The 20,535-nt window shown below is 38.6% G+C and overlaps 1 protein-coding gene across 7 annotated transcripts in view; it reads left to right on the top strand.

Moving 5' to 3' along the window:
* The window catches only part of NRP1 (neuropilin 1), a 116,784-nt gene that overhangs the window by 29,932 nt on the left and 66,317 nt on the right, over nt 1–20,535 (top strand). For all 7 annotated transcript variants that reach the window (XM_080610188.1, XM_080610187.1, XM_080610190.1 and 4 more), the window contains exon 3: nt 16,441–16,622. In XM_080610188.1, coding sequence (XP_080466314.1) covers nt 16,441–16,622 — 182 coding nt within the window. The remainder of the gene's footprint in view (nt 1–16,440; nt 16,623–20,535) is intronic.

The raw sequence follows: 20,535 nt of genomic DNA, 5'->3' as shown, positions 1-20,535 counted from the left end.
AGAAAGAGATCAAAAGGCTTTAAAGATGTCAGGCAACAGGATCTTATTTAAATTATTAGGTGAGATGCCCTCTTGTTTTTAACAATAGCAAAACATATCATGTAGCCTGTTTTCTTCTCTTCCTTTATGCTGTTTTTGACAGGCTGGTGCAAATTGCATGTAGAAATTCTATTTCTGCTTTCTAGCATTACTATGGACAACATCTGGAAACATGTTTTTGTAAAACAATGTAATATTCAAATTTATTTGAATCATGTAGAAGCTGGAGGATTTGTAGCAGGTTCTTAACCAGTATTGACTGAAATAAAACTAATTTGATTTAAAAAAAAGAAAAACAAAAAACCAGAAACTTGCCTTAGGTGAGGCTGATAAGCATTTAGGGAATATAAGAAGGCTTATCTATAATTCTGTTAAGTGATTCAGCTTTAAGAACTGCACATTTCTAATTCACATACATATGCTAAAATGTTTTTTTGAGTTTCCAACAATTGAGTTTCAATAGTTGAAATCGTTATAGCCGTATAAGAAGAGATATTTTCTTGTTGTTTATGTTGGCTTTATTGCAGAAAGATAGATACTGTCCCAACCCTATATCATACTACAGAACAGTAAAACCTTTCTCCTGAGCTCAATCGCAACCTGTATGCTGCTAAATCCTTATGCACAAGAAGTCTGGGCTGTACAATCTAATTCTTAAAATATGTCATGTACATATCAGTCCTTGATGCTGTCGATTTTATCTCAGATTTTGTGAGGTGAAGCCTATGGCCTAAATATGAGACTAGCTGAATATTAAACTTCTCAAGCTTACTGAGTAATTCATATTTCTAAATCATATGAGTAGTGGATAGTACCAATTTAATAAAGCACCAGTCAGCCAAGACTTCTGTGCTTAAAATGAAAGAAATACAAATAGACGATCATCAATACACACATGATTAATGATCACACTTAAAAGCAGTTTTCACCATGCTTCCTAATCATGGATTTGCATGTCTCTGTGTATGAAGGGTCGGCTGAAATGAGAGAAAAGAAGATCTCAGCACCATTCTGTCTTCCTTCCTTATGTTACTGCCTTTGTGATTCTTTCACAGAATAACGCAGATATTACAGATTAAGGAAAACAGGATGGGCTATTTTTAGGATTCATATGAAACCATTTTCACCTTGTAGCAAGTCCCTGACTTCCTTCTCACAATGTTGTGTTAAGTTAGATGGGCCGGGACTGCAAAATTGAAGTGAGCGGGACTTGCATGTTTAAGGATTAAAAGCATCAGGAGACAAAGCACATGTTGGGGAGGAGCAAGCTTAAGTTCTGGCTATAAAAAGCACTGATCATACTGGATGAAAGGCATTTCACATTCAGAGCGACTTGCCTTAGTGAAGTGGTCGCTAATATGCTTGCTTCCTCTCATGTTGCACCAGGCATCTAAAGAAGTTCCTACATGGCAAACAGAGGGAGAGTCATTTATATAGTGACAGACTCATGCTAAGGCTGGCAGGGAATATCGTTAACCTCACAAGTCTTGATGTGACTGAAGAGGCTCAGGATCTGTATGGGAGAAAACTCTGAAAATTAACAGCCTCGTTAATAAAATCACAATGTTTTGACAACTTCATGGTGTATATGTAATCTATCTTGTATATCATTTAGCTAAGGTTTTTATGCAATGAGTGTTTTTGCAATAACTTCATGTGAAAAGACTCCACCCCACAGTCCAATTACTAGATTGTATGCTGATTATCAAAGGGCGAAAAAGCATAATCAGCTGAGATTCAAATAGAAAATACTGCCAGGATTATGAAGGAGCTAGTACATCTCCTCATTTCCTATTCTGTTTTACTGACTGAAGTATAATCACCATCATTCATTATTTAAAAACTCTGGGGAAAAGTGGCCAACCTCTCACACCTGAGCTCAGGTACAGGAAAACTTCTGCTCAAGGAAGTAATCCTTTGAATCCAATTACCCAATGTGTTTAGTCAAGAGTGAAACAAGTGTGGATAACCTGCTGGGCATCCTACTGTGACACACCAGAGCATGTCCCTCAGATAACCAGTTGTCCACAGCAACAAGCGTTCAGCACAGAGTAATCCAGAGTAATTCTCGGTCTCTCAGACATCAGATAATAATTTTCTGCTTAAAAACATGCTGTCCCTCAAATCCCTTTTTCTTCAGGCTTCTTGTAAGTACCCATCTTAAGGAGCTTAGGGATACATGGTTACCTCTTTCCACACCTAGGGATTTATGTAGAAGGCTTATTAATACTTTGAGTATTAATCATGTAAATCCCTGCACATGTAGGCAAGACTACATCAATGAGTATTTCTGGGTTACAAAGAAATATTATAGCTTCTTATAATGTGCTTAGGAGCACCAGGTTTGATGTAGGGGCAAAAGTAGCAAAATGCCATATTTCACTATGAACATTTTGAAATGAAGGTGCAGAAAAAATACGTAGTATTTTAAGTCTCTTTGTCCTTCTTGTTCATTGTCCATCTACAAAGGTAAAAAAATTAAATCAAAGCTAAGGTTGGATTGAGCCTTGGGTGACATGGTTTAGTGGGAGGCACCCCTGCTCATGGCAGGGGGGTTGGAACTAGATGATCTTAAGGTCCTTTCCAACCCTAACTATTCAATGATTCTGTAAAAAAGGGAGCAAGAATAGAGAGCTGTCAACTCAGTATATCTATTTACAAAAGATGTATTAAATCACAAGATTAAATCACAAGAGGGTGTCACTAGTACTGTAGTCATCTCAGTTCACTCAATGCCCTTAAACTCTTTCAGGGAAATATCTAAATCTGATTTTCCAGATGGGGAAACTGAGACATGGGGAAGTAAGCTGACCCTTGGCTTCATTTAATAACAATGGCACAGGAACAGAGCCTGTGCTTTCTGCCTTCCAGTTCAGTCTTGGCCCACTTTCTCCCATCATCTCCCTGAACAACCTAAGCCCCATCATACCAAGGGCCATCTAGGCTCACATTTGCTGGACATCTGCATATGTGCTGCAGTCTAAGATGTGACTGAAGCATCCATAATAGTGCCAAATCCTTTCCCAGTTAGTGGCAAAGCTGTGGTGGCATAGGTTTTATTGCGCCCAGTGGGAACATTCAACACTGAGCAGAGTCTATGACATTATTAGTACCTCAGCCAGTTAAATAAAAATAGTTCAGACATGTGTCCCTGTGTTGTAATTACATCTCCAAATGCAAGAATAGCAATTTTTGGTGGGGTTTATCACTGTTCTGAGCAGCACCATTAATGAGCAACACTATGATTTTCCCGGAGCATAATGCTGCATAGAAACCTTACTCAGGTTCTTTCCAGCTGATGCATACTTTTGTTCCTGACATGAGAGGCTCTTCGATGATTTTTATCCCTATAGGGAAAAAAGAGAGAATCCTTTATCAGTTTCTCTTATCCCTCAACTAGTTCTGATTTTTGTGAATTCTCATGTGGAATTTTCACAGGGAAAAGGGATAAAGGTTTGAAATATTTCTCAAAGTTGACTGCTGTGGTCACTACAGTAGACATGTGGCAATCATGCAAGGGCAGGGGACATTTCATGGTATCTGCTTGAGAAGAAATGTGCAGTAGTTGAGGAAAAGCTGAAATATGGGATGTCACATGCCAAATAAATGAAAATTCAGTTCACTGGAGCTGTTTCAGAAATCTGTTCATCTCAACATGTGTTGGTACTGTGAGTCAGACAGTATTTTGCCTGTCCAATAGTCTGTTAGTCTCTTAACATCCCTTTGTTCAGAGAGAGAAGGAAGGCCTGGCTTTACAGTGCCCATGAGACAAAATCCAGGTTAAAACTAATGAGGAATGTGTTCCTTTAAATTTGTTAAAGGGTTTTTCTGCATGTTTCAGGAAAGAGGGGGGATTATTACCATTTCACCCTTGTAATAAAAGCCAGGATCCTGTATCTTGGAAATGTTTACAATGTAACAAAATGAGGTCACATTACATTGTAAAATTTTAAAGGGGACTACGCACTGACACCTATGCTTAACAGCATGAAACACGTGAGCTATTCGGACAGGAATGATTTGTATTTTAATATTATGAAAATAACATTTCAGTTGGAGAAAAACAAGCGCTTGTGGCAAAAAGTTTGAGATTTCCCCAACTACAGATTCTCCTCCTGCCAGGTACCAACTGTTTCATTCAGACTAAGGGATGAGCACGATACATGCACCATCTTGCTCAAAGCTGGGTAGGATGTTGGTTATTTGGGTACCTTAGCACTAAGACAGCAAAACCGCAGGTTAGTCTTTCATTAACATGCTAGAAGGTGACAGTGTCCGATGTACTGCTGGCAAGGGAGGATGGCTGCAGAAGCGTACCGTGCGACCTGCAGTGCACACCCCAGGAGCTGCATCACCCTGCACACAGCACAGTGAGGGTTTGCAACATCAGGGTGTAGGCCGTGCTGCCAAAAGGAGTCCCTGGCTCCTTCTGTGCAAGCCAGACATCTCTGTGAGCCAGCTCAAGGGGCTCAAAGTGAGGAAAGGGATGGGGCATTATCTCATTTCCTTCCCAGACTTCCTACTACTGTTTTGGGCAATTTATACCTTTAAGAATGCATAAAGCAAACAAACCTTGTTCTCCCTAGTGTGTGAAAGCCTGTCTTTTGCATTATTAAACTGCAAAGGAAAGCATGGTGTTATCTCGCTCAGATTCTCTGCATGTACAAGAGAATCCGGTCCAAATATATTTCACAGCTTGTCTGTCTGGGTTAGTGTGCTGCTTGCCATGAGTGAAGGAGAGAAGAGAATCGATGCTTAATACCACAGTCTTATACAGATTGTTCTTGTATGCTTATCACTACTAAGTAGACAAACAAAAGTAAAAGCATTAATAGATACCTGACTAGAAGTGTAAATGAAACAAAAGCCTTCAAATTAGGATTTTATCCATTTAATTGCAGAGTAGGTGTTTTCGTCAGCCATCTAATAGTTTATTGCCTTTCAAGGCTTATTTATTGTAACTGATTAATGAAGACTTAGAGCACCACTCTTTTATGGGTAACAAAGGGAAAGAAATTGCAGTACCATTTATGCTTGCAATGCATTGAGTTACTACATGTCCTCTTGATATATCAGCTAATACATTATTATAGCTCCATGTCACACTGTCCATTTCCCTGAGTAGAAAGCAAGGACAGAAGCCTGACCCATGAAATGCAGAAGACAAATCAACATCATTATCCCATGCTTTCTCAGACCCAGTAATAGCTCTTTCCTGAAGACTGTGTTTTTCTGGATCACAGCTGTTGAAGCAGCTGGGAAAAGGATGGCAAAGAGTGGTTCTAGGAGAGCATTACTGCTGACCTCAAAAGCATCAATTTCTGTGTGAGTGTGTTAGTCCTGACTTAGGTTTTGCACTGCCCTAATTCCAAAGGCAGGGGTCATCTCACAGCCGTATAGTTCCAAACAAGATTTAGCCTTCACTGAGCATAGGTCCAAATGCTCAGCAGGTTTAAGAGTGTCTCTCAACTAGCTGCACTGATGAGGAAGAAAAGGAAGCAGAAAGAAGACAAACTGGGTCCTACCAAATGAATACTTCCTTGACATTTGTGGAGCTCCTGCTGGGGATTTGAGCTGGTGCACATGTATGCAGTATGGTCTCAATTACTGAAGCCCAAGAGCTGTGTATGTGTTTGTGTTGTGTGTATGTTCATTACCCTGCTTGCTTTCACAAGTAAGGATTCAGTACCAGAAGAAAACTGTGCAAAATTCTTTAGCAAACACTTGTGAATTCTGGCAGGTTTTCAACTCAGTTTTCCATTTTAAATTAGCATAGGCTGATACACCTCTGATGCAACTCCACTAAACTGTAGATTTGTACCAGGGATGATACTGATCTGCTGTGCACATTTTCCTTCCTGTAAGTCATTATCACATGCCTCTCTTTCTAAGAAAGACATTTTTATGAGAGGTGGATCACTGGGGTGGGTTTTTTTTTGTATAGCTGGTTTGCCCCACACTCCAGCTATAACAATGCAGTTTCACTAGGCACTGGGTCATATGGCTGACCTCAGCTAACAAGCTGTTCCTGTTTTTCAGCTACTGGGAATGTTTATTGGCCACTGTTTTCCTCTATTCTAAACACAGTCATTTCTCAAGACCCATATAAATCATAAGGTCACAAAACTCATAAAAACTGTGACATTCACTGTGATATAGGATACAAATGAACTAACTTCAGACTTAGCAGCTTTAAACATCTATGGTATGTTTCATCATAATATAAATACATCAGTTGAAGTTCAAGGATACACACAAAATGGTAATAAAGTTGCTCAATAGGACAAACTTTTATACACTGATGTTTCAAATTGGTACAGTTTAACTGTGAGCTCTATTACAAAAATAATGTACCATAACTCTGTATGAAAGTGAGTTTAAGAGAAATAGTAATCTGTTCGCAATAAATGTTAAGTATTCATGGGCTTTATAAGAAAATGATGCTGAGGATGCTATTGAATTTCCTAATGTAGATTTCAAAAGCAGAAACTCATGGAGAGGTCTGTACTAACATGCTGGATTGACACACTGATGTATGCAAAACTCAACTACACCTATAAGGAAACACACTGAGTTATCAGTGGGAGTTTTATTCATAATGCCTGTACTGAAATTGGACAACAAATTAATAGCAAAGGATTGGTAGCAATTACTACAGTGAAATTTGCATAGAGGTTTCCTCTCTGCTTCTCTGTCATCATTTGCTTTAGTTGTTTTGAAATGAACATTTTCCAGGCTGAAAGTTTCCCAGACTGCTCCTCTGCTTGCGAATGAACTTTGGAAAGAGACAGCTAAAATGATTCATGTCTTTTTGTTGTACAAAGAGTATAAAAATATACACACAGAAACACACACACACACGTGCATACACATGTCCCTGTTGCAAAACAGAAGAAGAACCGTGGGACTTTTTTCAGGCAGCTCTTCAACTACACTAAGATCAGAAAGCTGAAATTTGAAAGCACCATCCACGAGTTCCTTGCACTTCTCTTATGAAATACCGTTTAGATTTCACAAAGCCAGGGCTTCTTTAATGTTGCCGGCTATGCATATTACTCATGTTGCTTAAGGGTTGTTTGTTAAAATTGCAATGTACACAACCAAATGATTTTGTGCTGAGATAACAGCCAGCCAAGAAACATGCTAACATTGCAAGTGGGTTGATCTCTGAACTACAAATGCTTCTTATTCAGCTTTGTGTGCCTCCTGTGGCAGAGAGCATTTCTAGATGCTATGGCCAGGCACTTTGTCTTTCCAAGTTCTTATATGAAAGAAGTAAGGAGAGATGATTTTCATCTTTAAGTGTTACAATGGACTGCCAAAGGTCTGCTCAGAATTATGAGAACATTTAGCTAATAATGTTGCACATTTCACACACTTTAGGACTCCGTTTTCAATCCAGAAAACTTCAGAAGTTTTGATCTCCTTTATGTAACTCAAACTCATTTTTTCCTTGGTGAGAGTTGAAGAGAGTCTTCTCCCCTCTCAAAAACAACAGGAAAAGCTATAATACATGTACGCAACTAAACATTGACACATCAAAGGTTTCAACAACAAAGCAGTATTTTTTCCGTAACTCCTCTTGTTTGTACCTATGCCCAGTTGTTATATACAGGTTATAGATGCAGTCTCAGCAAAAATCAATCCATTCATTTGCATGTGTCACACTTTCAGGCAAGGAAGATGCATGGCAATCATTTATATCAATACAGACTAGGTATGTGAAGACACTAATCCCATAGTGGATTTTTCGCTTGGCTGGCAGTCTGCCCAAAGGGAATGTGGTGCAGAAATAAGAACAAAAGGAACAACATTGAGAAATACTGAGTTCCAAGTGCATAACGCTGCATCCTTAATACTCTTTTAATATAGTTTCTAACTGGAAATAAATGAAAATACCCCTCATTTTACTTCATTTACAGAGCTTCAGGACATGGTTGCCATGGAAAAAAATTGCCATAACTTGTGTTCTAAAGCTAATACGTATGTCTGCAATTTCCTCTCTCTTTAGCCTCTTTTAGTTTCATTAATTATAGGTGTTGCTCAGAGAGGTTGTAGACAGCCCACAAGGGACAAATATTAGAGTTTCAAAAGTGTGAAACTTATTTTATGTTCTGAACTTTCACAGTTTCTGTGAAAAGCTAACATCTACCTAATACTTTCAAAAGTCAAGTTCCCAAGGTTATGATTAATATAACGCATAGATCCCAACAGGAAAATTACAAATTAATCAGCAGTTCAAAATTCCTAAATGGAGTACTCGAAGGTTGCCATCACTTTTAAACATTCCTTTTCTACTTTCATGGAAAGAAAAAGAAATCACAAATAATTCTGATCTTCACTTGTTACAACTCTTTCTCTGTTCTTTAGGCATTTGAGGAAGCAAATGTGAAGCTTCTGTAACTTACCAATTAAGCAGGCTTTATAGTGAATTCAGCAGTACATGCTAACAGCACTAATAGAACCACAAACCATTAATCTAGTTTGGCTCATGAAAACAATGTTTAATGGATATAGAGGCATGCAGATAGTGTTTGATTCCTTGCAGCAGTGTGACTGTACATATGTGCATGAGTCTCTGTATGCAAGTAATTTAGTTCTTCTACAGAAATCACCGAAATGTATTTGTAAGACTGTGTGAGACTTTGCAGCCCTTTCTTCCCATCATTCTGTGGCTTAAGAAAACTTCCAGGTTTAAAGTCTCAGTTAAGATGCTTTATTCAAGACCACAGAAGCTGTTAGGAATCTTTTCCTTATTTCAGGAGTAGCTAGACTGGGCTTTTATATTTAGAACACGGTATCAGGCTATCCAGGCTTTGTTCCTTGCTGTTTGCAAAATTTCTGGGAGACTGTTGGCACTCACTCTCTCTCTTCTGTCTCCACATATGTAAAATGAGAATGACAACTTTACCTTAGAGGAATGTTGCAAAGCTTCATTTATAAACAGATTGGCATACTTGGATGAAGTTGCTCAACTAACGAGAAGTTTTCTGATTGATGGATGTCTCTTGGGAGGTCATAAAAACAGAAACAAAACTGTGTAATTGAGGTTTGGGGTTTACAGGAGCCTACTGTTATGCAACATGAATGTTTGTGCCATCTTTTTTCTCTATCACCTAGAATTTCTTTCTAAATCTAACCATGTCAAATTAGTGTCTAAATATCAAACTAAGCCAAGGCATAATCCTCACACCTGAAATATCCATATGAAAGAATATAAAGCTTGACGTGTAGATAGTGAGTAATAAGAAAATTACTGTAACTTCCCCCCTCCCCCAGTTTATTAATCCCGTAGCTGGCTTAATGTAAATAAAGTAACTATGAAACAACTAGTAAAAATTAGACTACATTTTATTTTGTGGAGAACACTGGAAAGTTATCAAGAGGTAAGATTTTGCAGTGAAACAGGAAGGTGAACAAGTTGCAAATGACCCTAATATATTCCAGATGGCATATTTTACTTGGGAACTGAGTTTAGAGTAATTAGAGGCATGTGAATTTCCTATAAATACTAAACTTCACTAGTTTGACACTGGAAAGCTCCTTCGTCTCTGAAGTCTTTAAACTGCTAAGTGTTTCTTTTTCCCCCACTTAAAGTGAATGTCATGGATTTGTAAATTGTCTTATTTGACAGACGGAAACCTTTTTTCTTTAAAAGATAGCATTTTTCTATGCCAGAAAGTTGTGAACTCTAATTCCTCAAATAAGAGGTTTAAAATTGAATATTTCTTCCCAGAAGAGGTTTTCATTTTTATATACCAGGATCATTATAATATAATTTATTGCAGTATGTGGTAAGCAGAGAAATCAGTGGAATCTGACCTAACTCCAAGATCAAACCTTTTCATTTGTAAAATGCTTTTTGCAGACAGATATGCTGAAGACCTTAGCAGATGATTTTTGCTTTTACTTCTCCTAGGACATTGTAATACTAAAATAGCGAAGTCTGGTCCACAACCTCTGATTCTTCTTCTTTTTCTGCATGACATTATTACATTCTTTCCCAAAGTGAGTCCTGGCCTTCACATTTCTGATGAAGAATTTTCCAGGGTTTATTTGGTGCAAATAGAATAGAACTAAGTAAATATAAGTTAAAATATTCTGTCACCACTTGCACCCTCTTTAGCCATATATCAGTGTAAACTGGCTTAGATCCATGACATAAAGTGGCTAATTTCATTTGCAGCAGCTAAAGATCTGTCTACTGTTCTCAGTGGAGCTGCATAGATAAAAATGCAGATATAATCTTGCTCGTTTAGTTCAGATCTTCAGTTCTGCCAGTCCCAGGTATTCCAAAGGCATGAGTCAAACAACCAGAAGCATGTGATAAGATGAAGGATAAACAGATTTTAAAATAGTAGTGAATATTTTTATTGCTTCTGGGTTTTGAACTTTTATTGGTTACGACGTTGTATTTCAGATTCTTCTGTTCAGCAGACAATTAAAACTTTAATTTTAAAATGAAAGGACAAATCCCAACACATTGATTCCAGAAAACAGTTTAATAACAAAACTGTTGCTAACATTAGTCACAATCAAACTGTTACGGTGGGTAACTGTAGATCTTCATCATGTCTTTGTTACATCTTTTCTCTTTTTCTCTACAGCATTGTCTGGCACTAAAATAGACCCTCACTAGTTCATTCTTAATGGACACCCACTGTCAGTTAGTGGCATTAGTAAATTACTGAACAGTGGCCAAATCCCAATGGCCTTATTCCCAGAAATCTCTTAGTTTGACAGGACCTTTGTATTAGTAACTTCAGTGAATTTTGGCCCTGAGTGAAAACCATAAAAACATTAGCTCACAAAAGACCAACGGGAACAAAGGCCCCCCACACTGACAGGGATTTCAGTAAATTACAAATTGTTAATCGATTGCAAATTACATATTTAAATATCCAGCACTTTGGAGAACTGTGGGATTCAAGTTATATGTTGTCTACCTTAGGGGGCTTCATCTGCACCATGAATCCAGTACAAGCAAAACCAGTTTAAAAGCCTCCTGCCATGGGCACTCATGCCCAGCTCCCGCTTTCTCACACGCTTGGCTGATGCTAATTCACCTGTATGTGCATCCACACTCAAAGAAATGATCTGTTGGGCTGAAAAGTCGAAAAGGCTTCTCCATTGAGAAGAATGCACTGTGCAGTGGGAGCAAGCAGCCAGGCAGGAATGCATTGCACAGGACCCCAAGCACACTGGGAAGGGAATAAAAAAGAAAAACCATACGCAGTTCTCACGCCTTCCAGTGCTCAGGGAGTACCTGCAGACACAGCAGTTACCCTCAATCCTCCATGCTGCTTTCATCTCCATCAAGGTGTGTTTTGAGACCCATGCATGAGAAGTTATATACACCCTCCACGTAGATACCTGCACTGACAGTCCCAGCTGCCTGGGAAGGCTGATGTGTCTTCAAAGGAAGGGGCTGCCCCTCCAATCCCTATTAGACACGTCACATTTAGAGATGTCACCTTGCCAAGGTAGGGCACAGGAGGCCCCGGAGAGCTGTCAGGTTGCACAGAGGCTCAATTGGAGAGTAACCCAGCAGATGCTGAGGTTACAGGCAGAAAAACAGCCCATTTGGGGCTGTGCTTAATTTTTTATTTTTAACAGGATGTACTTCTTTTTCTTGTTGCTCGTAAACTGGGATTAAGGTTGGTGTCCCTTGAGTGCCTGCAGTTCTTAAGCTTTTAACTCAGGGATACAGACTGCCTTGTGCCACAAGCACTGCAGTAAATCCCCCATCTCTAACCCTCAGCCACTAATGGGGCACAACTGCATGGTGCAGAACAACTTGAAACCATTTATTTAGATTTCCTCTTGCAATGCTTTCTGTTCGGCTGAAATGGAACCTTTCAAGGAATAATAATAATAAAAAAAATATTTAAAAAATAAAGGCAAAAGAAAGATACATACTAAGAAGTAAATTCCCATAACGAAAAGCAGTCTGTCCAGGGTGGATAATTTGTGTCAGTGAGAGATTTAGCTGCTTGGTGAAAGTGGAATTAGAGTGATAAAAGAAATAGAGAGCTGGAAAATCATTTCATTCCAACAGGTAAATAACTGAAATACTCGTAACCACCCTATAGCTGCATATCATAGTAGGCTGCAGAAGAATATGGCATATTCAGATGTAGATTATAGTTGTATATACTTCACTGATTGTTTCAAAAGGCTAAATGGCAGACATTTCAATTCCAGCTCAGTTCTGCGTATGTCTTCAGAAAGAATTTTTTTAGGAAAAAGGCATAAGATCTCACTGCCCTATTAATAGGAAAATGTGTAGAAGCAGAGTGTGGCTTGGCAGAGGGGCTGGCTTCAGCAGCAGGCAGGGCTTTCCAGCATATTCACTTCACTTTCTGCAGTACAACGTGCTATGGTGCATTTCAGGGGTCGCCAACATATTCAGAACTGAAACCAAACGTAAGCTCTGTTATCACCTACTAGAAACTGGAAATAGAAAATTCGCCAAAACCTGTATTCTGCAGCTGTTTATGTTTTTCATTGTCCAGAGCTCATTTTATATGTATTACTTGGCCTTTTCTTCAAATCCATAGCTTACACTCTCCAAAAAAAGGGCAAGCTTTTGGCAATTCATTCAGGAATTTGTAGAGGAATTCTAGATGCCCTCATCTTTCCAATGGGATTCTGTCCCAGACATTGTTTTACTGAACCATAAAATTAGGACCATCTAGCAACGGCATGTTCAGGCATCAGCTGGAAGGAACAGGAAGAGTGTGAACTCTGCAGTGCATTTCAGCAGGGTCCCATCTGAGAGCTGCGCACCCAGGAAGCAAATAAAAATGAGATATCTGGAAAGACCCAGACAAGCAAAAAGGGAATGCTTTTTGCATCATGGCCTAGTGGCTCCATGAACATATCTGACGGTTAACCCTTCTTCTGGGCAGGCATCTCCTATTTTCACACAAGAACACGTGCTCTAGTCTTTCACCTTAAACTACACTCAGTGGTTAGCACCATGTTTATATTTACATCTCTGTGCCATAAACCCTAAAGGACTATAACATTACCAGAAATATTTGCCACACCATTGACAGCAGTAACTGAGTGAAGAATTGCCAAGTGGGAAATCCAAATTTGCAAACTCAGTATTCTGGGCTGTACGCCAAGACAGTCTGGGCACTGCAGAGGTGACACATTCAGTCTCCTCACAGGGATGTCAATGTGCCAACTGCATCCCTGGCACAGTATCTTCTTCTGACAAACTTATGGAGAGCTGCTACCAAGTCCAGAGGGAGATGCAAGCTGCTTCCTAATCTTCCTTGGCAGCAACTACATTTTCAAGTTGTGACTGTACTCTCTCCTATTTACAAGAACTGTTGTTTCTGATACACAGTGGTCTCTGGTAGGATTTTGAAAAGTGCAAAAATGAAAACAGGACATCGGTTTCCAAGTATGAACTATTAAAATCCAAAGTAATGTCACTTCCCTAAGAAAAAAATGATACAGATACTCATTTTCTGCAGTCCGTATATCAGACGTTGCCACCAGTGTGGGAGAATCCAAATCCATTTGTTAGCTGCCAAGTGAAAGACATGATCCTTAGAATGTGAAAGTTGTAGGCCTGATCTCTAAAGGTTTACCTTTACAAACTGTACTTCGTACTTACTGTCTCACAGCTAAACTTCTTTTCTGTCTGTCAGTAATGTTTTAAAGCAAAATTAAAAAAATAGGAAAATACTCCAATCTTCCACAGGGCTGCATGACCTATAGCTTGCAAAATCTGTTAGAAGACAGCCTTTTAGTAACCAAATTGTGTCATTTGCAGCTGCATAGCAGACAGAAAGAGCCCCATAAATTACAAATCTGTCACTATAAGGGACAATGGAAAGGTGTGGGCAGGCTATTGCTATGAAGAAGGAAAGCTAGGAGAATAATAGAATTTAATTTGAGTAGGTTTTGCTGAATTTACTTCATATAATAGCAAAATCGGTACTTGCAGGTTAATTTGTGGGTTTGGATATATACAGAATTTTTAGTAAGACTACAGAAGATTGTTTATTTTTAAGGTAAACCAGGATAAAAATAGCTAATTTTAATCTTTTGGGGTATTTTTTCTTCTCTATACATGAAGCAAATGAGCATGTAAAAATTTGCTTTTCATTTTTAGCCACTATTTTTCATATGATTTAATAATTCAGAAATATGGGTCTTCTTCATATTCATTTGAAAATTTATCTACTGTTGGGGCTTGAGCAATTAATTGTGCCTGCGATGCTAGTGAAATAATGTCATCATGGGGAGAAGAGAAAAGGCTGTCACTCAGACACTGTGGTTTTATGTGGTTACTCTTCCTCTTTAATGGGCAGTTAATTACTTGGAGAAAGGTTGTCTTGTTAAAACTACTCAACATTCATTTTTTTCTGAAGTGTAAAGACTAGCAGCCTGCATTCCTGAGTACTTCCAATAGGTTTTGCAGGGAACCTACAACCAGTATTCTTAAGGATATTTCTAAAGCAAAGAAAAAAAGCAAACCCCAATTCTGAGGTCTTTTCACAGCTCTTTTCCTAAATTTCAAATCCTGTTTTACATATATCATAAAGAAACTATACGAAAAGGTCTACTTTTTTTAAATGAAGGCTACTTAAAAATATCTGTAAGATATCATAGAAATGCACATTTCTGCTTTATATTTCCACCAATCTCAAATGGGACAGTGAAGCTAACTAGCTGAGCAATTGCTACTAGAAAAATCAAATGCATAAGAGGAAATGCAGTTAACACAATATTTCACATATGTTAATGCTTACAGTTCCATCAGTGTCAGCTTTATTTTCTCCTTGATATACACCAAAGCTGGCACACAATTTTAACTGATGAGGTAATGTCATTTTTAATTTAAGGAGCCTTAAGCCATCTACTTTAACTAGTGATATCATCTTTGCAGTTGTCTCACGGGATTTCATGTAAACATAAGTAATGTGCCCTGGATGGTTTGGAGCAGAGTTGTTAAAAATGACATTGGTCATCATGAAGACATCTTTTTCCTTTGATCTTTTTAAAAATGTCAGACACACTTTATTGTCCTGTCATTTTTAGCTCTTCCTCGTATATTAATATTCTCAGAACATTTCAGTGAGCATAACAGTAGATTAAAGGTCTAAACAAATTAATGGCAACATTTTAATGTCAGTCATAGTAGGATAATGAAAAGTAAATGAGATTGTCTGGCTAACAGCAACTTGTTAAATAAAATGGCAGCACGGCTGAGACAGAAAGACACAGGGGCAGAGAAAAGTCTTTCGCTGTAGTCCAAAGAGGCCCAGAGCACAACCCAGGGTGCAAAAGCCACTACTTTTTAGAAGATTAAACTGATTCTACAGGTTGTGTTTCCTTCTTCTTCCTATCTGGGATTGAGTGAAATCATCTGAAATGAAATGCAGCTTCTGCTTCTACATGACTTCATTCTGATGTCTATTCTCTCAGCTGTGTCAGTACGCCAAGCTGCTGGGCTCACCTCAGCCCTCTTAAACCAAACCCATCAGAGCAAGCCCTACATCTTTGTGACAGGGCTGAGGAACCTTAACATGACTGTTGCTCCCAGGCAAACTTTTACTACCAATCATTATTGCATTATTGTATGTTTTTCCTTATGAAGTCCTTAGGAATGAAGCAACTACCTAGGGGAGAATTTAGCCCAGCCTGTTCAGTAATCACATGCTGTACAAGTATGAATATTATAACATGCACTTTTTGATTCAAATACCTAAGCAAAGATGATTTGTAATGCAACAAGTTTTGTCCGAGAAAAACCGAGTGCTGTGACTGACGTGTGGATTTTGTGACTTACTCTAAACTATTTGTCTAGTTAACAAGGAAAATAACAGATTTTTCTACCACTGCTCTGAAACATGGTGGAGTTTTGAACTAAATCTAATGTTTAGGGGTTTATTTATTATTCTGTGAACATATGTTTGGAGGACAGCATATGGAAATCAAAGTATTGTTCATAAAGAGCTCCAGCCAAAAAGACATTTTTGAATTCATAACAGAACTTCACAGTTTGAAAAGAATGCTATGCATTATGTATTGATAACAACACTACACAGACAAAGGAACACAATTTAATAATACAGAATTGTGCTCATGAGATTTCCTCTTTTTTTTTTTTTTTGTTAATTGGTTACTTTAGCTGACATTGTCTGCAAGCATAATGGACACTATTCTTCCTAATAGTTCCATGTTGCCAGATGATGTCTACAGACATAATGTAGTCCATTTTAATTATTTCATTTTGCTTACATCTCTCAGCATAATGCATTTTCCAAGCAAGCTAGCATTTTTCTTGATTATCTATGTTGTGTTATGGTTTCTAAATTAATTAGGTCTCCTTCTTTCCTGGAAGTTAAAAGTTTCTTCCTTCCATTTATCTACCAGGTATGATTATGTTGAAGTGATTGATGGAGATAATGCTGAAGGACGCTTATGGGGAAAGTACTGTGGAAAAATTGCTCCCCCTCCTTTGGTGTCTTCAGGCCCATATCTTTTTATTAAATTTGTTTCCGACTATGAGACACATGGAGCAGGATTTTCCATCCGTTATGAAGTTTTCAAAAGAGGTGAGAATTCATTGTTATATAGCTCGTAACCTGTGATTTTTGCTTACATCAGAAAGTTCACCATAGTTCTTTGGAATGGTGGGAATGCACAAATATGCTTAAAGGAAAAAATTGTTTTACCTTATCATTCCAAGGTTGGGCATATATTCAATGGGTGCGAATTATTATGAATCCAATGGGTCACCTCCATCTGAAGGCTGACTCCTCTGGGTGTAACATGATAGTCTTCATCAGCTGTTAGTTTCAACCATCTCAAAACCATTAGCTTTCTTCTTTTTTTTTTTTTCTTTTTTTTTGTGTGTGTGTGTGTGTGTGATAATGACTATATGATTTACAATGTTACTGCCCTAACAGCACTGTAACCTTCTGAGTCCCTGACTTACTTTGGTTACTGCTTTGCTCTGCATTCCCAAGAGATGGCTGTGGGCTCAGAAAGGACCAGAGTACACATGGGCAGCAGATGATGTTGCTGTTGCTTTCACAAATCATGTTTGGGAGGTAAAGGAGGGAAGGGGCTCACACTGTTCACAAACATGACCTGCTGGAATCTTGTGCCAGGAGTTCAGTACCAGTGAGCACAGACAGCTGTTTGGGACACATAGAAAGCCCAGAGAAGCAAACAGTCCAGGATTTACCAGACCTATATCAGTCCCTCTTTGATAACTCTGAGTCAGTAGCTAGAAAGGCAGTAAGATCATTTCCCTATAGTCGGATGGAGATAAAGAATTTATATATTATATGCCTGGACCAAAACTCACAATACATAAAAAGGCAGTAAGCTGAACTTTATTTAAAAATAATAATAATAATGTTGACTTCAACGTTTAGCAGCTCAAAATCCCCAATTTCCAATGTATGCCACTTCCAGACAGTGCTCCATTTTCAGAACCCGTTCAAGTCTCTTTTGCACATCTAAACCAGAGCTAAATTTTCAGCTGTGTTTAGCACACAGGCTTGGTGGAAGCTATACTATTAACGAGGAAGCACAGTAGTGAAGTCTCTTTTTCTATTGCATGCTATTGCTGCTCTGCAGAGTGCTAATTGAGGCCACAGACCTCTTGTTCACCATCTTCCCTGTCTGTAAATCCACTCTTGGCTCCCAGAAATTCTTTTGGTGACCTTCAGGGTCACATATTTTGAAAGAACTCAGCACCCAAATGACACCAAGCTTTCCTGAAAAAATATCTCTATTTATTTTGGTGTCTTTTAGGGGCTAAACTCTTGAAATTGTCTCCTGAAGTTTCTCAGTGCTTGTATATACAAGTACCATCTTTCAAGCAGAACAAGGTTGAAAAACAAGAATTGAAAGAATGACCCAAGAAACAATATATTTTAGCAACAGAGCATTTTCAAGGAAAAAAAAAAAAGAAGCTTTTATTTACTTCCTGATAGTGTAGAGCTTCAACTCAGAGCTCTGACAGGAACGTTGTGTTTATTTCATTGTGCGGTCATTTGCATCTCTCAATGATACGCATTAACCATGTTAAGATAGCATTATGAATATGATTTTATACACACAGAAGCAAGGAAATTCAAAATTATGGCTCCCAGAGCAGCTTTAACTCTAGTTCATTCCACATAAACTGTATATTAATGCAGGAAAGTTATCATCAGGTATTGTGTGAGAAAATGCTGTATGTACACAAAGGATAGAAGTTATAGTGGAACACAGCCCTTTCTAACTTCTGAGTTAATGCATATATGCTATGCCAAATCTACATTTTAATATCTGTACCAAATAAAGCTGACCAGCTCACCCTGTTATGCAGGTGAACCTCAGTTGCTCACACCAGACCAGTATGCTTCATTTTAGCATATTCACAACTTCGCTCATCATTTTCCAGGTACGAGAAATATTAAAATCATCCCACGGTGCTATGGTGCTGAGCTGCATTCCAGCACACAGTGTATTTTCACCCATTATTCCTGTGAGAAGCATACTTAGGGGTTTTGTTTTGGTTTTTGGTTTTGCTTTTGTTTAAAAACAGACCTGCATTATGCTATATGTGTCCTAAGCTGAACTCAAAATCTGATGCTTAAAAAATCACATGCAATAGAAATGGTAAAGAGAGACTAGCACATGTAGTGACTGTAATAAATGAAGTATGGGCTTTAAGAGTAGGAGTTGCCTTTACTTCTTATCCAGCTCGTTAGCCATAAAGACACTGAAGAAGTTGAATTCCAGACTAAACCATGAAACCCATATTGCCCTAAGTTTAGCCAACCTGAAATGTTCATCATTTTGGCTTCGGCAGCCAGCCTATCTTAGGATGTGGCCTATTCACTGGAAGAGGTTCTATGTGGTTCACATTCAACATTATAACTTTAGTCAACTAAATTTAGGGTGTAAACTGAAAGAAAAGACAGTGTCAACCAAGAAAGCAAATTATTTTCTGGCTTAGTAACACCTATAGAGAGCAAATTAAATTATCCCCAATGTCATCTCTTTCTTTGCTCTGTCACCTCCTCTCTCTCTTTCCTTCAGCTTTTATCTCCTCCTTTATTTCATACACATGCAAACATGTAGTTTCTTCACCTCAGAAGTATCTATTCTTTCGGGTCTCTGCTAGAACCTTTTCTACCAGTTTTCCGTGATGATTGCCTCATGTTGTTCCTCATAGCTTCAGTGTTGATTTAATTCCTGGAACTTCTTCACAGTGTCAGTAAAGGGTCAAAATTGATAGAGAGCATTTTAGTGAGGCAGCTTTTCTGAAAACAGTTTTTATTTCTTGCACCAGATTGACATGAACATGTTTAAAATAAAGCAAGCTGGTATTGAGATACCATGTGTGAGTATAAGGAGCCTAACGATTGTGCACTCAGAGCCAGGATCTGGCTGTATCTAATAAAGCAATAATGATCCTGGCTTACATTTTATATTGCATCTTTTATAGGATTCCAAAAGGAGTACAGAGCACTTTATGCTATGAATGGCATAGCAAAGCTATTTTATCCTGGAACAGCAGCTACTGGTGGGAGTGAGGAGCAACAATCAGGATATAACCCTCCCATACATGACAAGGAGACAAGGGAATGACAGGGAGAGAAGAGAAATATCTGACTAATGTGTAAGGGGGTGATTTAATTATAGGCAAAATGTAATTTTCCAAATTGGAATGGGTCAGGTTACATGAGCATTAATATCCACATCTTCCAAAATATGCCATGAAGTGTTCAGAATATTGATGTGATAGCTCAAGCATTTCCTATCAGTGGCTGTAGAAGGACAAAAATACCTGAACTGCGTCAATTCATTCAGACCTCTCTCTTGCATGCTGAATTTAGCTGAGAGGTGGCCAAATCTGTGGGGGGCAATATGTTTGGCACGTTCACAAGGAAAGCATATTCTATGGTGAAATAAGAGTATTCATATATGCAACAAGCCAGACTGTTCTCCTTCAATGATCTGTGTTAAACATTGGAAATCCTCTAAAGCTCCTGACTACACTCCCTAAGGATTCTGGGCATCCTCATCCAAACTGAAACCTCATACTCACTCTTACTACAACACAGACCTGCCTGTTGCAACCAAACTGTGTTGACTGTGTCCTTCCTCTAATTTATGTCCAAAGACCTTCATCTGAATCATAGAATGATAGAATAGTTAGAGTTGGAAAGGACCTTAAGATCATCTAGTTCCAACCCCACTGCCATGGGCAGGGACGCCCCACACTAAACCAAGGCTCTGTCCAACCTGGCCTTGAACACCGCCAGGGATGGAGCATTCATAACCTCCCTGAGCAACCCATTCCAGTGCCTCACCACCCTCACAGTAAAAAACTTCTTCCTTATATCCAATCTAAACTTCCCCTGTTTAAGTTTGAACCCATTACCCCTTGTCCTGTCACTACAGTCCCTGATGAAGAGTCCATCCCCAGCATCCCTATAGCCCCCCTTCAGATACTGGAAGGCT

The sequence above is a fragment of the Psittacula echo genome, assembly GCF_963264785.1.
Source record: "Psittacula echo genome assembly, chromosome: 2".
NCBI lineage: Eukaryota > Metazoa > Chordata > Aves > Psittaciformes > Psittacidae > Psittacula > Psittacula echo.
The sequence above is the reverse complement of the archived record's forward strand: the minus strand, read 5'-3'. Positions and strand labels throughout refer to the sequence as shown.